The sequence below is a fragment of the Brienomyrus brachyistius genome, chromosome 23 (assembly GCF_023856365.1).
Source record: "Brienomyrus brachyistius isolate T26 chromosome 23, BBRACH_0.4, whole genome shotgun sequence".
NCBI lineage: Eukaryota > Metazoa > Chordata > Actinopteri > Osteoglossiformes > Mormyridae > Brienomyrus > Brienomyrus brachyistius.
In genome coordinates this window covers 2,503,994-2,528,634 of record NC_064555.1, presented here as the reverse complement: position 1 = coordinate 2,528,634, position 24,641 = coordinate 2,503,994, and the positions used below count along the sequence as shown (strand labels likewise).

General features: G+C 49.8%; 1 protein-coding gene across 1 annotated transcript; it reads left to right on the top strand.

Moving 5' to 3' along the window:
* The first annotated feature begins 613 nt into the window (after positions 1 to 613).
* Positions 614 to 21,899, top strand: hibadha (3-hydroxyisobutyrate dehydrogenase a). The gene is made up of 8 exons (XM_048994010.1): positions 614 to 736; positions 2,983 to 3,143; positions 3,289 to 3,398; positions 3,988 to 4,109; positions 14,579 to 14,712; positions 15,013 to 15,089; positions 19,999 to 20,155; positions 20,499 to 21,899. The coding sequence occupies exons 1-8, from the start codon at positions 667 to 669 to the stop codon at positions 20,655 to 20,657; spliced, it is 990 nt and encodes a 329-aa protein (XP_048849967.1). The 5' UTR covers positions 614 to 666; the 3' UTR covers positions 20,658 to 21,899.
* Positions 21,900 to 24,641: the final 2,742 nt, after the last annotated feature.

Below are 24,641 nucleotides of genomic sequence, written 5' to 3'. Positions count from 1 at the left end.
TGTTCAGTTCTCTCATGACGAAATCGTGTAAGTGTTCTGGGCATTTTATTTTTCCCTTTTTTTGCTCATGCATAGTACAGAATGAAGACACATTCCTGCTCCACTACCTCTTCGGTATTTTGTTGGAATCATCCGTGTAATGCTGGGATATGTACAATGTCCAGTTTTAGAATCTGTAGGATTACTATTGTTAGGACGATGCTAAATTTATTTTGGAATTTCACACAGAAAACCCACCATCTTGGTGTTTTTATAAAAATAAAGTTCCTTATTTGTTTTTGTTTTCAGAGCTATATTTAAATATTATACACATTTAATTTCTTTTTTGCTGTCCAAACCCTCCAGCATGCTTTCGTATTTTTAAGCGCACAATCGCATCTTTGACAGCTGCTTTTCATTTATGACTATTTACCTGAAGTTCTGAAAATGCTTCACCATTTAAATACCATACTGCCATTCACTTCAACATAACGAGGGACCACCGAGAAATAATCCAAGGTTTAGAAGCGTGTAAAGGATGTCCCGCCTTACATTGTTTTTCTTTGGATAGTCTGTTTAAACTCAAATTCTTATTGGTAAACCCACACGTCAATCAAAGAGCAACCCCGCCCTTATTTCCTGGCTTGGAGGCTGTCACGGTAACGCTAAGGTCAAGGGGAGAGAAGCATGGCTGCGTTATTTAGAATGTCGCGGAACTTGCTGCAAATGTGCAATAAGCATGCCGACATAGCGATGGGTAACGTACTTTCTAATCGTCCACTTTCAGTGACGTTATACGAAGACACTCATAGAAGATGCACCTTGGTTTATTCGTGTTTAGTAGTGTGCGTTCAGATTACCTCTGCACTTTTTTGATAATTTTTAATAGCTTGTTGGCTAAAGGTTTTACGCCCGTAGTTCGATACAAAACAATCCATTCAGCCCTTGAAACGAACTCATAATCTCCAATTAAATCTATTTCATTTAATTAATCTGATCCGGAATATCTAAAACTGATGAGTTATGATGATTAAGTTAGCATCTTATATCTAGATGTCTAAATAAAATACATTGATATTTGTGCATTTATAAAAATATATTTATGTCGGTATACTTTCTCCATTGTTAAAATACTTCCCCTAAAATTGAAGTATGTATCTTTAGGGAGGACTTTTTAGAAACATTTCAAAGTGGCTGATATTTAACACGTTATTTATAGGATATTCAGAATGGAGAACTGTATTTTATTTTAACTTTTTTTTAGTCTCTTGTCTGTTTTTATTTAAACCAATGCACAGTCTCAGAAGTTATTCAAGGTTAAGTTTCACTGCATGTTGTACGTATATAACATGTGACAAATAAACTTGAATCTATCGTGTGTCAAAAGCAGGGGAAAGAAGCTACTAATATGTTTTAAAAGCTTGTTAAATTCTTGAAGAAAACCCTTGTCATATTGGAGCCTGCACATCAAAATGCACATTCATTAAAGGCAAAGTTGGTCACGAATCATAGCTGTAACATGTGAAAACACCATATGACGTTTTGGGTGGTTTGTGTTTGTTTATCATGGCTGTGGTGTTGTTTTGCTGTTTGCTTATTGGCCTGTGTTCACATGCACGCCAGATTAAGTTGCCGCCCAATTAGATTATTCTTTAAAAGAGAAAGTGTGCCGAATGAACATGAAAGGACGTGCTTGGATCCTCCGTTATTGCGCTGCATTTCATTACAGTCGTAAAGACTGGTGTTTATTGTCTGCAGGGAGTTCAGCTGTACCGGAACTACAATGAACTCTTGAAGGATTTAAATGAATCAGTAACTTAAAGCCCTCAGTGCATTATGGGGGAAAGGCTTGCGTAAAGTCCACCACCCGTGTTTTTACTGTCATGTGGCAGGTTTCTTTCAGATTTGCTTAATTACTTTTTTATTGTTAATTGCACTTAGCCTTGCGTATATGAAGACCCTGTGATCTCTTAACAAGACTGTTAACATGAACACACATACACTGCCTCCAATATTTGTTTATATGTGATTGGGAGGTAATACTTTGGTGGTATTTTCCCTTATAAAAGTATATAGTGCTCTAAGATCATTCCTGGTATTATACACTGTAGCCTACAGTGGAGAAAAGCATAATTGCTTTCGCTGTTTATTAAGGCTTCTCAGAATCATTCTTTGGTGTTAAAATTAGTATCAGACCATTTTTGGCACAGGAACATAAGAGCATCTTTACGTCTCGGCGGGGTGGTGTGTGGCTCTGCGCCCGTGATCGGAGGGTTGCTGGTTTGAATCCCAAGGCCGACAGACTTATGTAGTCGTCGGGCCTTTGAGCAACACGTTTACTCCCCAATTGCTCCAGTGGTGCCGAATGCTAACTGACCCTGTGTTGTGACCCCCCCCCCCCCAGGCTTGCTCCCACCAAAATACGTGTTTGTGTGTCTCACCAAGAGCATGATGGGATAGGCGGAAAGATTATCTCCACATGGGGATCAGTAAAGTATCGCTCGTCTGTTCTCTATCGCTAATACTACAGCCCTCTTTCTTCACGTGTGTACGCATATCCCCATGCATTAGCAGGCAGAATATGGTGTAATTATTATGCATAACACCAGTGCATGCAGTGCGCTGTCTGAGCAGAGTAAGGAGGGATAGTCACACCTGAATGCCTCTGTTGACACAATAGCATTGTGCTGTGTGATCTGGCGTTCAGTGCTGACAGTGTTGGCCACCTTTCTGAACTGGTTCTTTATATAACTTTGGATCCAGAAGTTGCTGAGTTTCTGATTTCTTAATGATTATATTTGGGAAGCGGTTCAGTGTCGTTTTTAATTTGATTTTATTGCAGTTTTGGTTTGGTTTGATTTGATTTGGTTATCGGACTGTATATTCAGGTACAGATGCAAATGCTTCTTTTAGCGTTTTGGCTTCGTGTCCTTGTTTTTCATTCCATCCAGGTCACTGTACACAAACACTCTTCTGTTTTCTGTCTGTATGCTTTTCATTCAGCCTCCTCCAGGGCCTTGGCCTCCAAGACGCCAGTGGGCTTCATCGGGCTGGGAAACATGGGCAGCCCCATGGCCAAGAACCTGCTGAAGCACGGCTACCCGATCGTTGCCACAGATGCCTTCCCTGAATCTGGGAAGGAGCTGCAGGACCTGGGAGCACAGGTGGGCCACTTTCTGGGGCCCCCGGGAAGCCCTCGGACCCCGTAAAAGCCCCTCCCGGTCACCTGCTGCCGCCCCAGAGCTGCGATTACATGTTGACCTCGAAAGCACGCGCTTTCCTGATTCTCACCACTGCTCTCTTCCCCAGATCGTGGACTCCCCTGCGGAGGTGGCCGACAAGACAGATCGGATCATCACCATGCTGCCCTCCAGCCCTAACGTGGTGGACGCGTACACGGGGGCCAATGGCGTTCTTAAGTAAGCCTCGTCACCCGCCGTTGCAAAAGATGCATTTGTGTGGCCGGTCGTCATCCCTGCAGAGCTCAGCACCTTAATTTACATCTACAAAGAATAACTGGGGTTAAATTTGAATACTACATATCTATATGATGATAAACAAAGCGTGAACTACTTTTAGAGATAAGATATACTAATCTTATCTCGGACATAATAATCCCAGGGGAAAATTCTTTAAAGGTCTTGCATTCCTACTTAGAATTAAATAATGAGTCAGTATTACAATAAAAAAATAATCACTTTTTTTGTGCCGGTTACTGTTCAGCTGCTTAAATAGGACACCTGCAGTCATTAATTGTTATAAGCTATTGGGTTATTTTTAATTCAGCACTGTTGAGAAGCGCTGAAATGTGTCATTTTTGACCCGACTCAACTTCTCTCCTACGTATTTGATAGAGACGTGTTTGTCATGCTGACTGAGTGATGGCGGCCACCCGCTCAGTGCGACTGCTTGAGTTCAGGCTCAGTAGGTTACAGATAAATGTTTTCTGTTTTTTTTTTTTTTGAAGAGCTGGGTTTTTCAGCCCCCCCCCCATCCTCTGTTTTGCAGGAAGGTGAAGAAGGGCGCCCTCCTTATCGACTCCAGCACCATCGACCCATCCGTTTCCAAGGAGATGGCAGTTGCCGCAGAGAAGATGGGAGCAGTGTTTATGGACGCACCCGTGTCGGGGGGTAAGCGGGGGGGGGGGGGTGACTGCAGAAGTGTGTTAGTTCACAGTCGTGCCAATGTGGGGGCTGGGGGGAAATCAGACAGAACAGTTTTTACTGACACATACACTGCTATGAACGGACTGTCGCCAGGTGCATTATGGGTAATTGGCTTCATTCCCGGCGGTCAACAGGAGCACTGGGCTGGATTTTCACGGTCTGCCGATCTGAGTAGCGCCTCGGGGTTCAGCGCTAGCATGTTCACCTGTGGGCAGCCTGCAGTTTCCATGCCTGCTTGTCACTCCCAAGGAAACAGCTGGTCCTCAGCTCCAATTGTGACTAACTGAATAAGTTGCTTTTTTTTTCCATTATCATGTTATTTACTTATTATGCGTATATTCCTGCATTAGTGTTCTTTCCATTATTATTTTTGGAGCATACTTTACAACAAGCGCATATGAGAATGTACGTGTTAGTATCCTCTGGGTTTTCGCTGAGATATTTTTGCTTTGCCCCATGCTGAGTCCTGACACCCAGGCTTCCTTATCAGGAAGGACTGCTGACAGACTGTGTCCCGGGCAGGAAGCTCGCAGGACGACACTGATCAATGCAAAACCAGCCCGTTAGCAGCCTGATGAGTGCGAATCAATTCACAGGCGTGCAAAAAAAAAAAAAAAAAGCTGCATTTTTGTTAGGAATTATGTATATTTCAGAACCCTTAAAAACGCAAGACGTATGAAATACTACACGTTGGTTGGGAGATGACGTGGTGAGTCTTGGCTGTGGGGGTGGGGGTGGGGGTGCCTGGTACGGAAAGTGGGTCAGCCCTCCCGAGCGGAGCAGGAATGTTGCATAAAGGGCATTTCTTGGGCTGCGCTGGGTGATCCGGGGTCGTCCGGGGCTTCCTGGTCACGGAATCTCGGTGAGCCGGACGATGTCTGACAGGCTGGAGCCAGAAGGGAGGGTCCCGCCCTGTCGCCCCGCCCTGTCGCCCAGGCCAGAAAGGAGGGTCCCGCCCTGTCGCCCAGGCCAGAAAGGAGGGTCCTGCCCTGTCACCCCGCCCTGTCGCCCAGGCCAGAAGGGAGGGTCCTGCCCTGTCGCCCAGGCCAGAAAGGAGGGTCCTGCCCTGTCACCCCGCCCTGTCGCCCAGGCCAGAAGGGAGGGTCCTGCCCTGTCACCCCGCCCTGTCGCCCAGGCCAGAAGGGAGGGTCCTGCCCTGTCACCCCGCCCTGTCGCCCAGGCCAGAAGGGAGGGTCCCGCCCTGTCGCCCAGGCTCGAAAGGACACGCCCCGCGTCACGTGCAGGCAGAGCCGCAGTGAAGCCTCCTGGAGTGGCAGCCTTTCATGTAGATAAAGGGCCATTAAAGGGAAAGCGATACTCCCCCTTCCTTTTTACAGCTGGGGGGGCACGGCAAGATAAGAGTTGCCGTCTCCCCCCCCCCCACCAACACCAGGCTGTAAAATGGCCTTGAAGCCCTCCCCCGTATCCAGGCACGCCCAGGCTCACGGGGCCCTGTGTTTACACTCTGGCGTCCTAGCTGCATGCCGCCTCTCCATCTTAGGCCACACCCCCTCTAAGCATCCAAATCCCACTTCCATCCACAGAGTTGGAGGGTGGGGGGAGGATTAAGTCCTTTTTACGATGCCGAAATGGAGAATGATTTACTGGCTTCCTCCCTGCCTCCCCACCTCCCCCCCGGGATTAAAGCAGGCCACCAGCGCAGTGAACTTGGGGGGGAGTGAGGTCAGGAGGTTTGGGGGGGGGGGGGGTGGTCATAAAGGTCTGCATACCTCCGTCTCTCTCACCTGAGTCATGTTTCCATTGGCTTGGAGGTTGAAGTTTTGGGGGGGTTAGGGGTATATGTGCCAGTCTCAGACCGAGGGGTTAGGGGTATATGTGCCAGTCTCAGACCGAGGGGTTAGGGGTATATGTGCCAGTCTCAGACCAAGGGGTTAGGGGTATTTGTGCCAGTCTCAGACCGAGGGGTTATGGGTATATGTGCCAGTCTCAGACCGAGGGGTTATGGGTATATGTGCCAGTCTCAGACCGAGGGGTTAGGGGTATATGTGCCAGTCTCAGACCGAGGGGTTAGGGGTATTTGTGCCAGTCTCAGACCGAGGGGTTATGGGTATATGTGCCAGTCTCAGACCGAGGGGTTATGGGTATATGTGCCAGTCTCAGACCGAGGGGTTAGGGGTATATGTGCCAGTCTCAGACCGAGGGGTTAGGGGTATATGTGCCAGTCTGAGACCGAGGGGTTAGGGGTATATGTGCCAGTCTCAGACCGAGGGGTTAGGGGTATATGTGCCAGTCTCAGACCGAGGGGTTAGGGGTATATGTGCCAGTCTCAGACCGAGGGGTTAGGGGTATATGTGCCAGTCTCAGACCGAGGGGTTAGGGGTATTTGTGCCAGTGTCATACCGGAAGGTATTACAGATTCTGAAGGGCACAAATGGTTCTTGAGAGCGAATTTGAATGCTAATGTCGGGTGCTAGCCGATTAATGTTATTAAGAGTAGTTTCTGTGATTTCTAACCCGCTAACTGGGCTGCAGCAGAATGTCTCTCCCCTCGATTGGAGCACATTTCAGCACATTGTCCCTGCGTCTGTGTTGGATCCCTGTTTGTAACGCGTCCTTCTTGCTTAAATCGCAGTGCCTGCCCGGATGAGGCCTCACACTGCCATGCTTGTTAGCTTAGCGGCTAGCATGGCCTCTCTTTCTGACCCAATTATATTACCATGTAGGCAGGAAGATTCGAGATCTGAACCTGCCAGCTGTCGGCGAGAAGATATTTCGCGAATGGGGATTAAATCGTTTCCCGAGCCGAGTTGCTGTGATTTTTAATGAGGCCGCCTTAAATGCAGATGGCGGGGGGCGGCATTATGAAGCTTGTGAGGTTGTGTGCCCACCAGCAGGTGGCGCTGTGACCAAATCTGCAGCTGGTCAAGTAGGAGAATATCCAGCAGGAGCCCTGTGAGTGATTGTGTGTCTGCAGGCAGGATGCCTGAGAGCAGGGGGGGCTCTGCGTGGTGAGATTAGCACAGCCCGTCGCGACGGCCTGACCTCGCTGCAGCGCTCCCACTCCATGCGCTTCCAGTATGCAAGTATTGTGTAATGTCAGTGTGCTTCTCCGTGCTGTGCCTCTGGGTGGCGCTCTTACAATTGCTTCTGCCTACTACGCTTATTGACTATCTTATGCAGGCGTCTCAGCCGATGGTCACACCGATCTTGCGGCTTTGCATCCACTGACGCTCATCCAGCTGCCTCAGAATTTACTCCTGGGATCAAAGCCAACCTTAATCTTCATTTTAATCAGCCCAAGTTCACAGTGATACAACAGCTTCAGGAGTGCTGCTAGAGAGTTTGGGCCCCCAATCCAATTATGTTCCACATTTTTTAAAGCCCCCTGTCACTCAGGGGCCCTTGGAATCGCTGATTCATAGGTCCCAAATTTGAAAGGGTTTTAATAAATTTTTTTTTTACAGGTTCTGACATTTCAATGCAATGTTTTGAAGAAATATTATATAAAAGGAACTGGATATTTCTATAATTTTACTTTAGTACTTAATGAGCGAATGATGCTCTAGCCCTGTTGTGTCGGTACTTGTCTCTGTGGGCAGCAGTGGTTCTCCAGCAGCTGCCTTCCTGTCTGCCCTCTGGTCCTGAATGGCACAGAGGTCCGGGTGTGAAGCTGGCATAAGCGTGCAGGGCAGCTGCGTCGCTGCGCAGGCAGCCTGGAACGCAGATTTCCGTGCACCTGCCTGCCCGTGTTGCATCTCTTGTTGCCTGGGACTCTGTGCTCACAGGGGCGCCCTCTTCCCACACCGGCTGCGGGACACTTACGGGCACCATCCGTCGAGCCCTGTGAGCACGTCGCCACCATACGGCCACCCGAGCCCTCGCTTTTAATTTGGAATTTCTTTTAATATGGCTTTTATCGTCCGTCCTGGTTTCTCTTGTACGCCTGTCGGCGTAAACAAGGCGGCTCGCCACCGCTCCCCGAGCCCCGACCTCCGCGGCGGGTCCTACCTCGAGTGCGTCAGCAAGGTTTGGCAGACGCGCCCAGCGCATCGGCACTGTTCTCATCTGGGGCTGCATGGCGGGAATAAAGACGCTGTAAAAGTGGCTTCTCTCGCACTGACCGGTCTGACCCCGCCAGCCCTATTATGAATAATTCATTAAAAAAGCCAGTGTCTGCAGCATTAAAAGTTATCCGCATGCAACGTGGGGCCACAACAAACCCCAACTGACGTCACCCTGGTGGGGTGTTGGCACGTCTGGGTAAAAATAGAGGGGCGCTAACAAGCTCCAGGGTCATTAGCAGCAATTATACCGCATTCCTCGTCTGCCGAGGTCGTCTGCGCGATTACGGGCTGTTGTACTTTTAAGCTCGCTGCGGTGGGCTTCACCCAAGGACGCTTGTGAGAGTCACAAGGTGCACTCGCTCACGGTAGTGGCCCCTCGTGTTGGGGGGGGGGGGGGGAGCTGTAGAATCCCGGTGTCCTCAGCGTCAACTCGACGCGACACAAGCGAGGACCTTTTCCTCTCTCGCCGTTCTTTCAGAGTCACTTTCGGTATTTAAGCAGAAGCCTGGTTCCTTCTTGTTGTATAGTCACAGGCTGGTTTTTATTGGTTAATAGGGTCTGATTTTGGCTGTCGTTAGCGGCTAAGCTAAGGCGCTTCTGTCCCTAGCCGGCTGCCTCCATCCTCGTGTGCTGGCGAAAGTGCTGATGTCACTTCCTGTCAGCTGGTGTGCCTCTCTGCCTTCCAGGGAGGAACCCGCGGTGTCATCAGTGCCCTTGTCAGTACCTGACAGCGCTGGGAGGGAGGGATTGATTTGGGGGGGGGGGGGGGGGTCGAGGGAGGTGGTGCGTGGAAGCCCATTGAGTCTGGAGGGATTGTCACTGGGAGCGTGAGCTGCTTAGCCAGCGGAGGTGGGGCTCGACAGAGCGGGCGAATTAGCATAACAAGGCCCTGGCTCGGGGGTCCCGGGGTGGGTGACGTCTGGCCTGGACTCCAGATGGAAGCAGACTGGCAGCAGCTGGGGGACTCGCTCCCCGGCCCGGCCGCCGGCTCCCTGCATGTCATCTGCTGCGCCGGCTGCCCCCCCGCCGGGCCGCTGTCCGTCAACCCGGATCTGGGCCCCGCCCTCTTTTGTTTTACCGGGCGGGTGATTGCTGCGGTTTGGTCAGAGGCTCGTTGAGGGTCGTTAGATCGCGGCCTGTCGCGTGGCGTGGTGCTGTTGGGGTGAGGCCGCTGGGCGCTATGGCGACGGGATACTGCATTGGGGGGGGGGTGCGATCGACCTGCCTCTGCATGCGGCCCCATTTCTCGACAAGGGGTGTGTATGTAGTGTCTGTCACCCCTAGTTCCCCCCAACCCAAGCATGGGGGCAGGCCTGATTGATCAGATGTCAGCTTCCCGTGGAGCGGGTCGTGAACTGCTGATGATAGCATTAACTGGGCCGTTCGGTGTCCGTGGGCGGCCAGTACATCATCGGCGTTAATAACCGGCCATTACTGGCCTGCTCACCAGCACACAGGACAGATTAACCCAGCGATGCTCACATAGCTGCTCTCCGCCAGGAGTATTGATCAGTTTCCAGATTGTTCTCCCCCAGCTAAGTTCTCGCTGACTTGGGGGGCCTTGGAAGTTAGACTAGCTGTAAGCATTTCCCTGATGGTAAAAATCAAGAATGAACTGTACAGGAAGGTTCTCCAGTGGAAGGCGAAAGTAGTCAACCATTTTAGGTTTACATTTATTTGGTAGATGTCTTTCCAAAGTGCGTAAAATAATCGCATTGGATGATGGCGATTTTTGCACTGGAAAACGTACTAGTGATTTTGCCTACTTGAACCTAAACCCGAATGAAGGGCATCCACCAAACCAAATGGGACGCTTAGCGATAGCTACGACCCGAAGCTGATGGCCCACTTCAGCACCCGCAGGCTTCAGCACCGTGCCGTTCCCATGGCGTGCGTGTGGGATCAGGGACCGACGCAGAGCGACGGCAGAGTGCTCATTAACTTGGGCACGGAGATAAAGAGCCTGTTTTCCAACATGAAGGGGAGCATTAGTAACTTTGGCAAACATATCGTAGCGAGGCCTGTTTTTTGTTTTTTATTGCATGTGTTTCGGTTAAGGTTATTCTATCCGTAGAAAATTTATTAAGCTTGTTTGGGTTTTTAATTTGTTTGAGAAAAAAAATCTCCCCTTCAACTTAATTATAACGCCGGACCACATTTGAGGATGCTTGGTAAAGCAGTAAAACTTCACCATGGTCCGCGTTTTCAGTACACCGAGCCATGCCAGCCCGGAGAACAGGGTTCCTTTTGGGCTGAACCCGTGTGAATTTGTCACACTGCGACAGAATTCTGAGACACTGTCGTTCCTGGGAATTCTCTTTGAATTCCGCACAGATGGACAGAATTAAATGTCATTTGTGTGCAAGATTCCCTATGCATTTCGTGTTATAATAAGATAAAACACATATAAGTGTTTGATTGTCTAAAGTACAAAAATTAATTAGCATTTTGTGTTTATTTTTGAATGCTGTTTTCAGGTTAATTTATGACCCCTCACTGAATGTGAATACATTGCTTCATTAATATCTCATATTAAAATGTATGGAAGTATTTTTCTTGTAAATGTTTATGACCAAAAATGTCCCATGGAGCCCTTGGGAGACTGTCGGTGGCTTGTGGCCAGGATTTGGAGTTTCACACAGCGCTGTGGGATTGGGGAGTTAGCAGGAAAGGCTGGTGTGTGCATTTCGGTCGTTTTTATAAGATATCCGAATATAAGTTTGGGGGGGGGGGGGGGGGTTATAGGTGGGGGTAATGGCCCAGCCAGACAGGGGCTAAAATCAAGTGCTGAGGTGTAAAGAACAGCCCAGTTGGGGTTTCCGGCAGGTTCCGACAAGCCTGAAAAAGCAGGGGGGAAAACGGCAAATGTGTTGCCTTCTATTCACAAACTTCCTTTAATTCTGTCCCCTGCCAATACAGAAGCTCCTTCTGCTTAGAAGTCGCTTGTAATTTTTTTTCCCGCTGAAACGACAACTGATGATTCGAACGGAGCCCAGGCCTGCCCCTCCTCTGTCAGACGCTAACACGCTAATCTGTTAGCACGTCGCCACTCAGCACCCCAGCCTTTCATTTGCTCGCTTCTCCACTTCACCTTTGGGGAACGATGAGGGAGCATTTGCTCTTTATTTTTTGTATTTGTTTTGTGGGGGGGGGGGGGGGGACTGAGATCCACAGCTGCAGTGGAGAAATTACGAGAAACGCTGGTTTCCGTCGGCCCGTGAAGCAGGGCAGGCTGTAATTAACTCGCGAGCCAGTTTACCGTGTTTTCGCAGTGTGCTTCCCCGACGCCGGCAGGCCTCCTGTCTCCCCCTGTAGCCGCTTCCATGCTTCGGAGCGATAGGAGAAGAGTTTTCGGCTGGCAATCCCGCCGGGATCGGGGTGGCAGTGCCTGGGGTGGCACGCCTGTCCCGTAACTCGTACTTCAGACAATAGCGACCTGCCTCCATTTTGTCGCCCGCCGTGAAAGGGAGGGACCCACACTTTTTTCGGAAGCGCCGGCTCTGGCCCCGTTTCCTTACCTGATTCGTCACACCTAATAGGGCAGCGGGGCATGTATTTATACCGAGGGAACTTCATTAAAGCGCATGAAAAACGGCGTTGCACCTCTTTCACCGGCCGTAATATTTGTAAATGCGTACAGCAGCTTGCATTAGACGTAGCTAATTTTAAGTGGCTTTCTTAGTGCTGGTTGACCCGGGCTCCGCCTCAGCCCATGAGTGATTTGGCCACTCTGGCATGTGTGTCAGTTTGATGGGCGCGGGGGCATCATTCCGGGTGCCTCCGTTGCCCCCCCCACTCACTCCCCATGCTTCTCTGGAGGCTGTTGTTCCACAGCATGGCGTTAATGAACCAGAAATGTCTGGCGCGTGGATGGATAGCGCCCGCCCCCTGGCCCCCCCCCAGCTTATTAGGATTCTCGCCCTATCTGTCAGTGCCGGAGCGCGCGGCCGGCCCCCGCGAGCGCGCCTATGCTAATCGGCTGTGGTGCTGCCTGAGAAGTGGCAATCTATCATAAGAGGGGCATCCTGATCGCGGGGCTCTGTCCCAAGATGCTAATCGCTAATTATGGGCGACCACTTCACCCAGTCGGCCAGCGTCTGTGGCTGGGTCGCCGAGCAGGGCGTGCTGTGATGCGGCGAGGGGCATCCCGGGCTGCAGCCCCTTTCACTGCTTTTTCTCGTCTGGGGTGACCCTCGCCTGCTTCCCACTTTCTGCCATCTCGCCATTCCCAGAATCCCTCTCTCCAACTCCTCCATCCCCCTAAGTTCTACCTGCTCTCTCCACCCTCTTACTAGGCCCTCCCCCCCCCCCCCCCCCCCCCCCCCTTGTGCATCGAGCCTCATTTGAATTCTGGCAGCACTAATTAGCCGAGCTGCTGTCAGTTGCCGTGATGCACCGACGACGGCTGTGCGTGCAGGTCATTATGGGTAAATAATGAGGCTTCGCCGCAGCTGCCGGACCGGACCGTCCAAGCACGGGGACGCTATCGGACCACCTCCCCGCCCAGACCCCCGTCTTCAGGTTTCAGCTGCTCCTCCCGCATCTCCTAATCCCTGTTTAATTACTAACACCCACATTATTTGCTCTTCACAATCATCCAGCCCTTTCATCAGATGCTCGTTTTTTTCCCGAAGAAGCTTCTGTTTAGCGCTGAAAACCCATTTATTCCGAAACTGAATTTTCAAGCCTCCTTTTTTGCTCGCATACGTTTTGCATGTGTGGTCCGCTTTGGTGGAATATGAAAATCCATAATTCCGAGATTCCATAATTACAATTAAAATTACAATAAAAATAGCCCCCCCCGTAGAATTTATCTGGGGTTGCGGAGTGCTGCTGACACTGTAATCATCGTAATTGGAGTATTATTCATCATGGGGGCCGCAGTTTTCCGCGATTCATAATCACATCAAAACGATCGAAGCGGTGCAGTGACGGATTGATGACGGTCAGCGGTGCCACTGGAACCACGGACTGGCATGCCGTGATTTTTGGGTCGCACCTCCAGAACCAGCGCGGTCCCCGTTAATGGCAGATTACTAGGGTATGGCTGTGTGTAACCATGCTGATAGTGGTTGTGTTTATTCGGGCTAAATGACATAGTGATGTATTATGAATTTAGGCCGGTTCAGCTGTATCTGGTTCAGGCTCCGGGGTTTTTACCTCACTTCCATTTCTAAACGCGCCTTGGCCTGAAAGGGCTTTTCCCGGGGGTGGCGTTTCAAGGCGGTCCCACGTTAGGACGGTCCTGTCCGTGTCCTCCCCCGATGCTCTCGGGGGGTTCGCTGATGCATGGAGGGGGCCGGCCGTAGCAGATGAGATTTAAAGAACGTGTTCCGCCTTGTTTTGCTTTGACACCCGCTGTGTTCGGGCCGGGCCGGCCTCCCGGCCATCTATCTGTGTCAGCCAGTAACCCCCCCGCCAAGAACAGCAGCTGACGGGGGGGGGTGTCCACTGCCCAGGCGACAGGGAGGACACGGCATGCTCCTGAGATGATGGTGCACACCCTGCCCCGCCTCCCAGAGGCCAGCTAATTGAACATGATAAAGTGTAAAGTTAATTACCCTTCCTGCCTGCCGCCCCTCTCCCGGGGGGCTGGGAAGGGGGGGAGGTGGATCCACAGGGGTGCAGGTCCCAGGCCCAGCTGTTGGCCTGTCCAAGGGTGTCTGCGGAACAATGGAGCCGGCGATCCCGGGGGGGTCGTGTGGAGGGTGATTAGGACCATCAGCTATCCCCTCTTCACTTTAAAGCCCCCCACCCCCACCCCCCAGCTCCGCCCCCTCCTCATGCCGCTGCTCTCTGACCGTTTAACTTCTGAGCAAATTAAGTGATTTACTAGGGATTACATTGACCAGGCTAAACAGACAGAGGCGCACAGACGGTAAGGAATTAAGCGCTTACAAGCGGCTACATGCCGCCTGACACGCCGCAAGGAAGCTCTCCGTGTTACACACCTCATACATATACATACTTACCTACATATACGTTCAGTCTGCCCTCCTGTAACCCATCACCATATCACCACCTGTTTGATGTTATTCTCTCTTAAATGATCTGCTTTCTCAACTACACATTAACGAATCTTTGGTTGGATCTTTTTAAATGTCTGTGGAATTGTATGTATTTTTCAGTAATTGTTTTAGCCAGCACGCCTTTGAAGAGGCATTTAAGCTGCAGCAGAGTAGTTCCACATGGCCGGACTTTGGCGAATGATGTTTGGATGCTTGCCCCTCCTGTTACATCTCACCAAATCTATGTTTGTGGGGTTCCCCTTCGAGGTCCAGGAGTGTCCGCTACCGGCAGCTAAAAGCAGGCTAGCAGTCTGAAGAGCCCACCTACCTGCCCCTGGACTCTGAGACCACTAAGCTGCCCAGCACCCAAATCTCAGGTGTTTGTGTGTTTGTCGCCCAGGTGTGGGAGCGGCAAGCTTGGCCAAACTGACCTTCATGGTGGGGGGACCAGAGGAGGAGTTTACCGCCGTCAAGGAGCTTCTGGGCTGCATGGGGGCTAACGTGCTGTACTGCGGCCCAGTCGGCACTGGCCAGGTACACGAGCTGGCCGGTCACTCCGTCTATTTAATTGGCTTTTACCCAAAGCCAATGGGTTTAAACAAACTCCCCCGGAGTTCAGAAGTTCATCACCGATTTCTGTTTTATCTTAACCCTACGCTGTTTACCAGTGCATCTCACCGCCTCCTCCTGCTCCCCCATGCGGATGCAAAAGTTCTTGGCAATGTGTGTGTGTGTGTGTGTGTGTGTGTGTGGGTGTGGGTGTGGGTGTGGGTGTCGGGATGTTCAGAATGACTTGTTCTCTTTTCCTTTGTCTGTTCTGTCTTTCTGTTCCAGGCAGTCAAAATTTGTAACAACATGCTTCTGGCGATAGGAATGATCGGAACTGCAGAGACCATGAACCTGGGAATCCGGTAAGGCAGGCCTCTGCCCGAAAAGCACCTTATCCTCGGGGTGTCGGATAACCCAAGTGCTACGTGCTAATTGCGTACAGAATCTCGGCTCGGCCCAAACCCAGCAAGACCGCAGAGGTCAGCCCGCCCCTCTTTCAGAGCTGTCGCGCCGGGATTGAGACGGACGAGGGGGCGGGCTGTCCCAACTGTTCCGTCGATATCATTTGCATGCTGAAATTGATCCTGCAGCCGAACCGCCAGCCGCTCTGGTACGTAGGGGGTGTAACCCGAGGCGACCGGCATCTCCCTAGGACACCGGTAACCATGCAACCCCGGGGACACAAAGAAGCAGGTCCCTGTCATGTTGCCGTGGCCGTACTCCGCTTTTCAAAGAGAAGGCTTTTCAAAATGGCACCCAGAATACATTCTGAACCTCAAGGCATAAGACAATTATTCAACTTTAGACACTTCCTGTGCATTTTATTTTTTGTTTGTTTGCTAAAAACTGCTATTTGAGTTTAGGAGAAAAGTGTTTCGGCATTAACCTGTGAAAAGTTATGCGGTAATGTAAGGACACAGTCCCTTCACATGATTGAAAGGACAACCTTATTCTGTACTCCGTCACGCAACATGGGAAGAAAACCAGCAACCTGTTCTGGGATGCGGCTGCCGCTGTCCCACTCAGTCACGGTGTTCGCCGTTTCCAGGCTGTCAGGTTGTTTGTTGCTGGTCCACGCTGTTATGTGTGTCCCTAGTGATTTGCCCCAAGGCTTCCTATTAGGAACTTTTGTTATGTCCAGCAGTGCTTTCCAGGCAGTGTGACTCAGCGGGTTATGCCTCTATACTTGTGACCAGAAGGTCACTGGTTTGAATCCCTTTACTGGCAGAATAATCCGTTGTCCATTAGGTCCAAGATATGTGTCAGAAGCAGCAGCAAAATGGCCTGACTTGCACTCAGATCCTTTTCTTTGCTCTCACACATGTGTGTGTGTGTGTGTGTGTGTGTGTGTGTGTGTGTGTGTGTGTCACAAAGGAGGGCAAAATGAAACGTGTAAATGAAATCATTCCAATGTGCCTGTGCTTCTGCAAATGGCAAATAAAGCATCATTTCATTTTGTCATTTAACAGGATTTTTTCCTGCTGCCAGTTTATTTGGGAAATAACATGGGCATTGAGTTATCTCACATTGGAACCCATGTCCTACCGGTCATGGACTTGGTCCCGCGGGTCAGCGCAGTGCTCTCCCAGGCCGGGCCCTGTGTGATGGAGCTGTGCTCAGTCGGCAGACCTCCCTGATTTATTGGTCCTCGAGCAGCGGGGAGAAAATTGGCAGTGGCCAACATAAATCCCCGTGGTGAGTCGCGGTGAAATATGGTAGCATTAGCAGACGGCGCGATAGATTCATACTTTACCCGCGTACGTGTCCCATCGTGGATTTCCGTGGGAGAGCCAAAAGCGGGTCGCCCAGGTTTTTACGTTTGGTTTGTGGAACCCGGGAGACCTGGAGGGGAGCCGCAGGAAGCCCGGTGTCGGTGTTCAGAACCGGCGTTTGCTCCTGGGTGCGGCACTGTGGGTTTGTGGACACTTTGGTGCTGCTTGATGGAATGTGTGTTGCTTGGAGACAGTTGTGCAGGAGTGATATGGATGGAGCCAGACAGGGGGTGTTCTGCTCAGGAGGGGGCACGTGATGACCCGTGTTGGGTGGCGATGAACCGCGGTCGGGCTGCGGAGCTCCCCCGACGGTCCTGCTTTATGGCCAGAGTCGCCGGCTATGAAGCATCACTTCATCACCGCTGGACAATTGGGCCGTCGGGCACAGAGCGATTTGAGCCCCGCCCCCCCACCCTTCACTGAACTGCAATTCCCAGAAGCGTTTGCTGCTCCCCAAAGCACGACTCCCTTGTGCCTGTGAGTGATGGCCATTGTCCGTCTTGGCAATGACACCTTAGCATTTCCTATCCAGACCGCCACCCCAGGTGGGTGAGAGTCTTGGCTTCTGCCTTGTGTCATTCCGTGTGACTCCTCGCTGACGTCTCGATTTCCCTGGATGCAGTCATGTCCTTCCACTCCTCCCGCTCCATCCGGTATTACAGCACTGGTCCTGTGGGGGTCACTGGAATTGTCCAGAATTCCCCTTGCCTTTCCTGCCGATATAACATCCATAGAGCCCCTAACCTCTGTAGCCCAGAGTTTTATTTGCCATTGTGACTCTTACAATATCGTTAATTTGACAGACCCCCTTAGTGTATGTATGTTCCTAACACAACAGAATTATACGCACTTAATGATTGTTTGTTTTATTTTATTTTTGAAATTCACTGAGACCTTTTCACTATCGGGGAAATAGGAAGGGATACAGATTTTACTGAAACATGAAGATTGTGCATTAGCGGGTGCTGTGGTGGCGCAGTGACTAACACTGGCTCACATCTCTGTGACCGGGGTTCGAGTCTCAGTCATGGCTCCATGTGTGTGGAGTTTGCATGTTCTCCCCCGGGTTGTCGTGGGATTTCCTCCCGGTTCCAACGTTTTCCCGCACACTCCAAAAACATGCCGAGATGAATTGGAGTTGTCGGGGTGTCAATGTCGTGTGCGCCCAGCGATGGGTTGGAGGGTAAAGACGACATGTGGTTTGTAGATTGAGACCCCATTTCAGGCTACCTGGGACGAACTGAAAGTGGTTAAAAGCCTCCTGTAGCCAGCCTGTGGTTGGTGGCACTGATCCCAGAGGGTACGATGTTAACATTGACCCCTCTAAGACCCTTTAGTTTGACTGCTCCTGCCAAGACATATGGGAAAGGAAAAAAAGACAGACAGTTTTTAAATTGATAGTCAGTAGCCCTGTCTTTGATAGTAATTATCATAACGATACTGTGGGAAGAGTGTCCGTTAGTGGGCAGGGTGGCGCACTGCTCCGTCTCCCACAAATTCTCATTTTGTTTTTTTTGTTTTTTTTTTTACTGTTATTTCAGAAGCCGACGGTGCGATTCCCCCTGGCGAGTTATTACGAGGGATTGACAAAGGCTGTCATGCTTTTGATAGGGCCGGCAATATATCCCGCTAACCACGGCACGGGGGGGGGGCGTGTGCGTGCTCGCAGCCAATTTACAGGGAAACAGCAGTAGCGCTTTATCATGCTTGAGAGGCCGGTGGCTGCCTCCCGCATTAAACCTGGCCTTTCAAATACCTGTCTCCGATTAATTTGTTGATTTCAAACGGAGGCCGGGTCCTCTCCAGTGAAGCGTGCCGTTTCACGAGTGCTGGCTCTGAATGACAATTATATCCTCTCTTCCCTTCCTAGCCCATTACCCGGACCCGGGCCGGTGCCCGCGAGAGAGACCTCTCTCCATACTGCGTACAGTCTGACTGTCAGTTATTTATGCCACACTGAGGAAAAAAAATCCAAGATGAAATGCAAAAGACCTTTTTTTTTTTTTAGTAACGCACGTGACGGTGGGCGGAGGTGCCACAGTGAAGATGGATTTAAAGTAGGTCTGCCCGTGCTCGTCTCCTTGGAGGACTATGGCCCATAATCCCTTGCACCTCCTTCATCTTCGCACGCCTTGTCTGCACGTGTTCCAGTAAAGGACGCGAAGCGGGCGATAAACCGGCTCGTAAGCTCATTTATGTAACTATAAACGCCGCGCACGTGTAAAAGAGAAGCAGCCTTTTCATAAAGTCACTTCTCCCGTTAGAAGTTAATCATTACTTTTTTTTTAAATTTTAATTAACTTTTTCCTAATAAGTAGCTGATTGCCCGGCGCACAGTGAACTCAACCTTGCGTTTCCTGTGTTGTGCTGCGTGCTTATTTCACGGCGACATTCATTTGATCATTATAGGCGCCTAAGGCGTGGCACCGGGCAGCCCGTGTCCGATCTGGTTAGAGCGTGAAATCTCCGGCACACCCGGAACTGCGAGCGGCAGGTTAATAAGGCGGCATGATTTATTGTTATACTGCGAACGGCGGCGCATGTTGGCCGTGCGGCTACGTGACAAACGGCTCCTCTTTTTCGGACCGGCTTGATTGTATCAGAGGCAGTAACCTTTTCAACAGCTGACCCAGAACCGCGGACGACGGACGGGAGAGGATGTTAAGCATATGTCACCCGGCATCCCTCCCTGGGAGGGGGGGTGGATAAGGGGGGGGGGGCAGGCCAGGCCTTTCTCTCTACGCTCGAGGTTTGTGAGAAGGCGTGAAACCCGCAAAAGCCATCGCGACAGCGACTTTTAAGAAATGTAGTTATCCCAAATTTCCAAAACAACCTGTAAAATAAAGGGCTCGTGAGGTGGTGGTTGTGAGGGGTTGGGGGTGGAGGACTGTCCCAGAAGTGCGTCTCAGTTTCTTAATTACTGCACAGACAGCTAATAAAAGCGGGCCGACAATACAAGAATGAGAGCCAGGTGCAGGCTGGCTGGCTCGCCGGCCTTAAACACTAATCATGATTTAACAGTCATATTGAGCACAAAATATACTTTACAGGCCGGGGGACGAGCGCCAGCTTCTGCCCGCCGCCGCTTGATGTGGTTTTCTTTATGCTGACATTAAAGTGGGAGACAGCCAGCGCCCACCCACCCGCCACCGCGGTGCCGAGTCCGCAGTGCTGCCGTCGGCTCGCCCATCCCATCCGCGGCAAAGCCATCGTCGGGGGCCCTGTGCTGACCCGCGACTGGTAGCGGCGGTCCCGGCCCGTTCCACATCCCGCCGGGGGGTGCCGGGGGAGGTTTATTAGGCCTGTCGCCTCGTTAAGCACTTCCATGGTCTGCACCAGCCTGTGATGAACGGCATCCCGGTTAAATATCAATACTGAATTATCTGGCAGGACAGCCATTAGAGCAAGAATGATAGGAATGGTCTGCCAGAGGTTCCCTTTCAGGTCAACGCTGACCTCACTATCTACCCCCTCTTGCTTTGACCTCTGACCCCGACAGGCTAGGGCTTGACCCCAAGCTGCTGGCCCAGATCCTCAACATGAGCTCTGGACGCTGCTGGTCCAGTGATGCTTACAACCCAGTCCCTGGCGTGATGGAGGGCGTCCCCTCAGCGAACAACTACCAAGGGGGCTACAGCACCACGTTGATGACGAAGGTGGGCCGGCTGCTTCTCTGCCTATAATGCCTTTCTCCATTGTGTCACAAACACGGGGTCTCTGCTCCTAGACTTCAACCCTGGCTTCCCATGAGTGTTTGTGTTGTCGTCAGGTGACCTGGATTCAGGCATGAGCGAAAGCTGTTTTGTTTTGGATTGTGTGGTCCAGCAAGTTAGGATGCTGTGCCTGTAATGGGAAGGTTGTTGGTTCAGATCCCATGGTCAGCACTATAGCTTTACCACTGGGTCTTGAGCAAGATTCTTAACCTATACTTGCTCCTACTTTCCCAAATGTAGGTCATTTTAGATATAGCGTCCGCTAAATAAAAATCTGTTTCTACAGGACCTGGGCTTGGCCCAAGACTCTGCGACGGACACCAAGACCGCCATCCCGCTGGGCTCACTGGCTCATGAGATGTACCGAGTGATGTGCACCCGCGGCTACGCCAGCAAGGACTTCTCCTCCGTCTTCCAGTTCCTGCGCGAAAAGGAGGGCCAATAGTGTGATGTGGCACCGCACTTTGCCTGTCCCGACCCCCCCGGTCCTCCACACACGGAAGAAGATTAGGGGCTGTGCACCTGGGGGGACTTTGACAGACAACAAGACAGTATTAAGAATGGAGGGACGTAGATATATATTTTTTTGAGGCGTCACTTATCCATGAGTTCTTGCCCTCAAGATGCGCGTGGCCTAGGTCCTGGTGAAATGAGGTTCTTCGGTCTCGGTGTTGGGTATTATCTTGGCTAGTTGACCGTTAGTGATGTGGTGACTGAGGCGACGACTCTAGTACCCACCATGGACCTGAAGATGGAGGTTCCTTTGGGTTGATGTGGCTGTAGTGTGAGCCGCAGCCACCAGTGGTATTGGCCCATCTGTCCTCTTGTTTAATCTCTACTTGCCAGTTTTTATTTTATCTTTGTTGCACTGTTGTAGTGTTTTTTTCCATCCCCCATCATGTTCCTGTCCAGGTACACAGACCCCTTGTGTCTCGTTCTGGGGCTTGTTGCCAGTTTGTTATGTGTGTTAACCTTGTGATCTTCATAATCAGTCTTTTGTACCTACCTACCAACTCATCTCTTATTTATCTGTTTCTTTCGAGTTCCCATGGTCCCTTGGAATCTCCTTCTCCTGCTTCCATCCCAAAACTGTTTCAAGTCCCGGGAATGATCCTGAGGGCGATTCCCTCAGCCATTACAGACACAAGTTCAGCAAACGCCTGACTTTCTGAATGGGGGCAAAGCCATGACCTCTCAGATTGCTTGGGATTAAAACATTTCCTTGTTTACACACAATTAATGTGGATTCTGAAGACGCTTTTCACGTTTCCCCTCATTTTCTTCTTCGTTAAGTGCATCTTTCTGTTTACATTCTTAAATTTTAACTCTTTCTGGCTGTTACACATCTTGATTATTACAAATGGATTTCAGCGTCAGTCTCTGAACCCTAGCTTTGTCTCTCTCGCTCTTTCTCTCTCTCAGAGACCAATAATACTGTGAAGTTTATTATTTTTTCACTGCCCTAGTAAAACACCTTGAGAGGGGCTTGGCTTTAACCCACTGCCTGTACCAGGGATTCTGATTGGTGGAATTAGGAAGGGGAACCGGAACATTACTGCTTATCTTCCTCACATTGCTCGTCGTCATGTGGTCCCATGGCCATGCTGCTCTCTGTAAGGGATTCTACAACAGGCTGTTTTTTCCAATAAACACCGATCCTCGGCCCGCTCCGGCATTTTCCATCTCCCGTTTAGTTTTTCTCCGTTTCTTGTTTCTGCCCGGGAGAACGGTTCAACACTAAAACGTGTTGGATGAGAAACCGATTGAGATTGAAGACTCTGCCCTTGCACTGTTTACTCAAACCCACTTTATACACTCTGTTTTGGCCAGTCTACACCATTTGGTGTAAAGCGTACCTCGGTTACATTTATTTTCCCCAGACTGACAGAATCAAAGAGATTTCGCTTGATACAGTAACATTTACAAAGTCCAAAATGGCCGCTTAGTAATTTAACAGCAGACCTAACAAGAGATTTTTCTTCCCAGCCTCATGTCAAAAGAGAGGCGCATCAAAAGCTGCATTTCAATCGCATCGGTCTTAGAGGGCTCCAGTGTTTGGTCACGCATGAACCAATGCACCATCGCTCCGGCTGAAGATCCCCCTCCTCTGTAAGGCAGCGCTAACGTGCTACAATCCCCATGACGTGCAAATGTTCCCACGTCCCGTGTCCTGTTTCGCCCCCGGGGCAATTTCCACCAGTTCCTTGGGGAGAGGGTGCGTCAAAGCAGCGGGGAGCAAAGTGAATTGATACATTTTAATGTCCACCTTGTGGGCTGTTGGCGGGCAGTAAAATTAGCATATGTATGCGCAGCGCTGAGCACGAGCGAACTGTTGTTGTTTTTTTTTATGGGCAGATGTTTGCGAACGTGTCATTAAACTGCGAGTTATCGCCAGTGGCCGTAAACAGTAGCACATCAGGCTCCTGTCTCCGTCGGGCTCCCAAACGGCTCTGTGGATGTCGGTAGCCTTCAGCACATCTCCCTAGATTTTTATTTTTTAATAGTTCTAGTTTTAAAATGATTTTTTTTTGAGTTCACCTTCAGCAAGACCGCATCTCTTGAAGCCTTTGTATGCGGAATCAGCTATTTAATGCGGTATATATAGGCCACCTTAATTACTTCTAGCTGTCTAAATTCAGCACAGTGTGGCTGCAGGTGACGACTAGCTAATGATGGATTTGGAGCTGGCCAGGAAATGTACACTGACACCTAAGCCTACAAAAAACTAGATCAAGCCGAGAAATCCTTGCAGGGGTACCCCGCAGAATCTTCTAGATGACGGCATGTGCTCAGACGCGGCTGTCTTTGTGGTTCCTGGTGTGTGACTTGGCGTCCCTTTGCAGTCGCGCCCCCTTCTTCTGACCCCATCTGTCCTGTTTCACAGTACTGTGGGGCCGGGTTCTGCTGCCAATATTGCGGTTGAATTGTTTTCCTTTGTTTCTGTTAATTTCTTTACCAGAAAGCCATATAATCTCGAGTGAAAAACTGGAGCACTAAATGGCTTTTAGTCTCCAAATGATGCACTTATTTCCGTCATTACTATAAGGAGAGAAAAGACACTGGGCCAGAACTCCTGGCCTGTAAAGTCTTCTGTTGGGTGAGGATGGATATCACTACAGACTTCAGATCCAACAGTCAAAGGTCCAGTTGTGTGTATGATTCATAAATGTAAAAATATGCCAATAATTCAGTGTGAAGTCACCAGACTCCTTGAATGGTCCTCGACACCATCAAGGTGTCTTGGAGATCAAAACAAAATAAAAAGAAGCTATTAAACCCTTGTAGAAAATACAGAAGCTTATGCTGGATAATACTGTACAGACCCCTCCAGACACCAACCAGGCACATTACTACCTCATGCCCAATCAACAAAGGTCTTATTTTTTCTTAAAGAGGATTATGGGAAAATAAATTCTGAAATCACCCGTGATATTGATTGGTATTCCAGAGCTACTAAACTAAAACTAAAGCAAGAGAATCTCTGAAGTAGTTATTAGTACTGTTGTGTTTTGAAACTTATTCCTGAACCATTCCCTGAAATTTGAACTAGATAGTGGCCCTAGATAGTTGGATTGAAATAATGCTTCTAATAATAAGTAGTACAAATTGCAGTATTTTAATTCTTAGACCAGCTTCAATTGGCAAATTCTCCCCAGAGAGGATTATATCACTCGCCGTTTCCAGCAGTTCAGTATTACCTTGTTTCTTTGGGTCCTCATTATATTTTTCACAGTCACTGAGACAACCATTCTTTTCAGGGCACTTTGATCAAATGACATTGTCATACAAGCCTATCTTAACTGGCTCCTGCAGTGAACCGTGCATTCTATCTGGTGTTCCAAATTAATTTAATTTATTTCTGGGTGATCCGAAAGGATGTCTTGCATATTTCCCTCCAGCTGTTTTTCCAGGGTATTCCGCAGAATCTGCAGAATCTCAGAGCCAGGTGATCCATTCAGTTACGAGGCTGGCGAGCCGCATTTATGGGATGCTGAGAAATACACGTCCAATTCTCCGACACTCGAATGTCATCGTCCTTGTGCGAGTGGAAGAGGGTGTATTACGGCTGTTTCTGTTGTTGCCTTACGCTGCTCTGTTTAGACAATTTTCAGACGTGTGGAGTTTTATCTGTCAGTTCAGGAAAGTTCTGGGGTGTATATGAGGGCCCTTGGTATGATCTTTTCTTCAATCTGCACCCCGTCCTCCATCATAGATGCTGTATTTTCTCCCACATCGATGGGTTGAGTGATCTAGCCAAGATAATTGATGGCAATTTGTGGCTTGCTTTTAGTACTCTGAAGGAGAACTGAGTCCTGGTGATTTTCAATCCTTTTTTTTTTTTTTTTTTGAAGTTTCAAGCCTACAATAAGCTTATTGCTAATTCATTCTTCAATTGTAATACGTAATTTTCATGATTTCAGATTTTTTT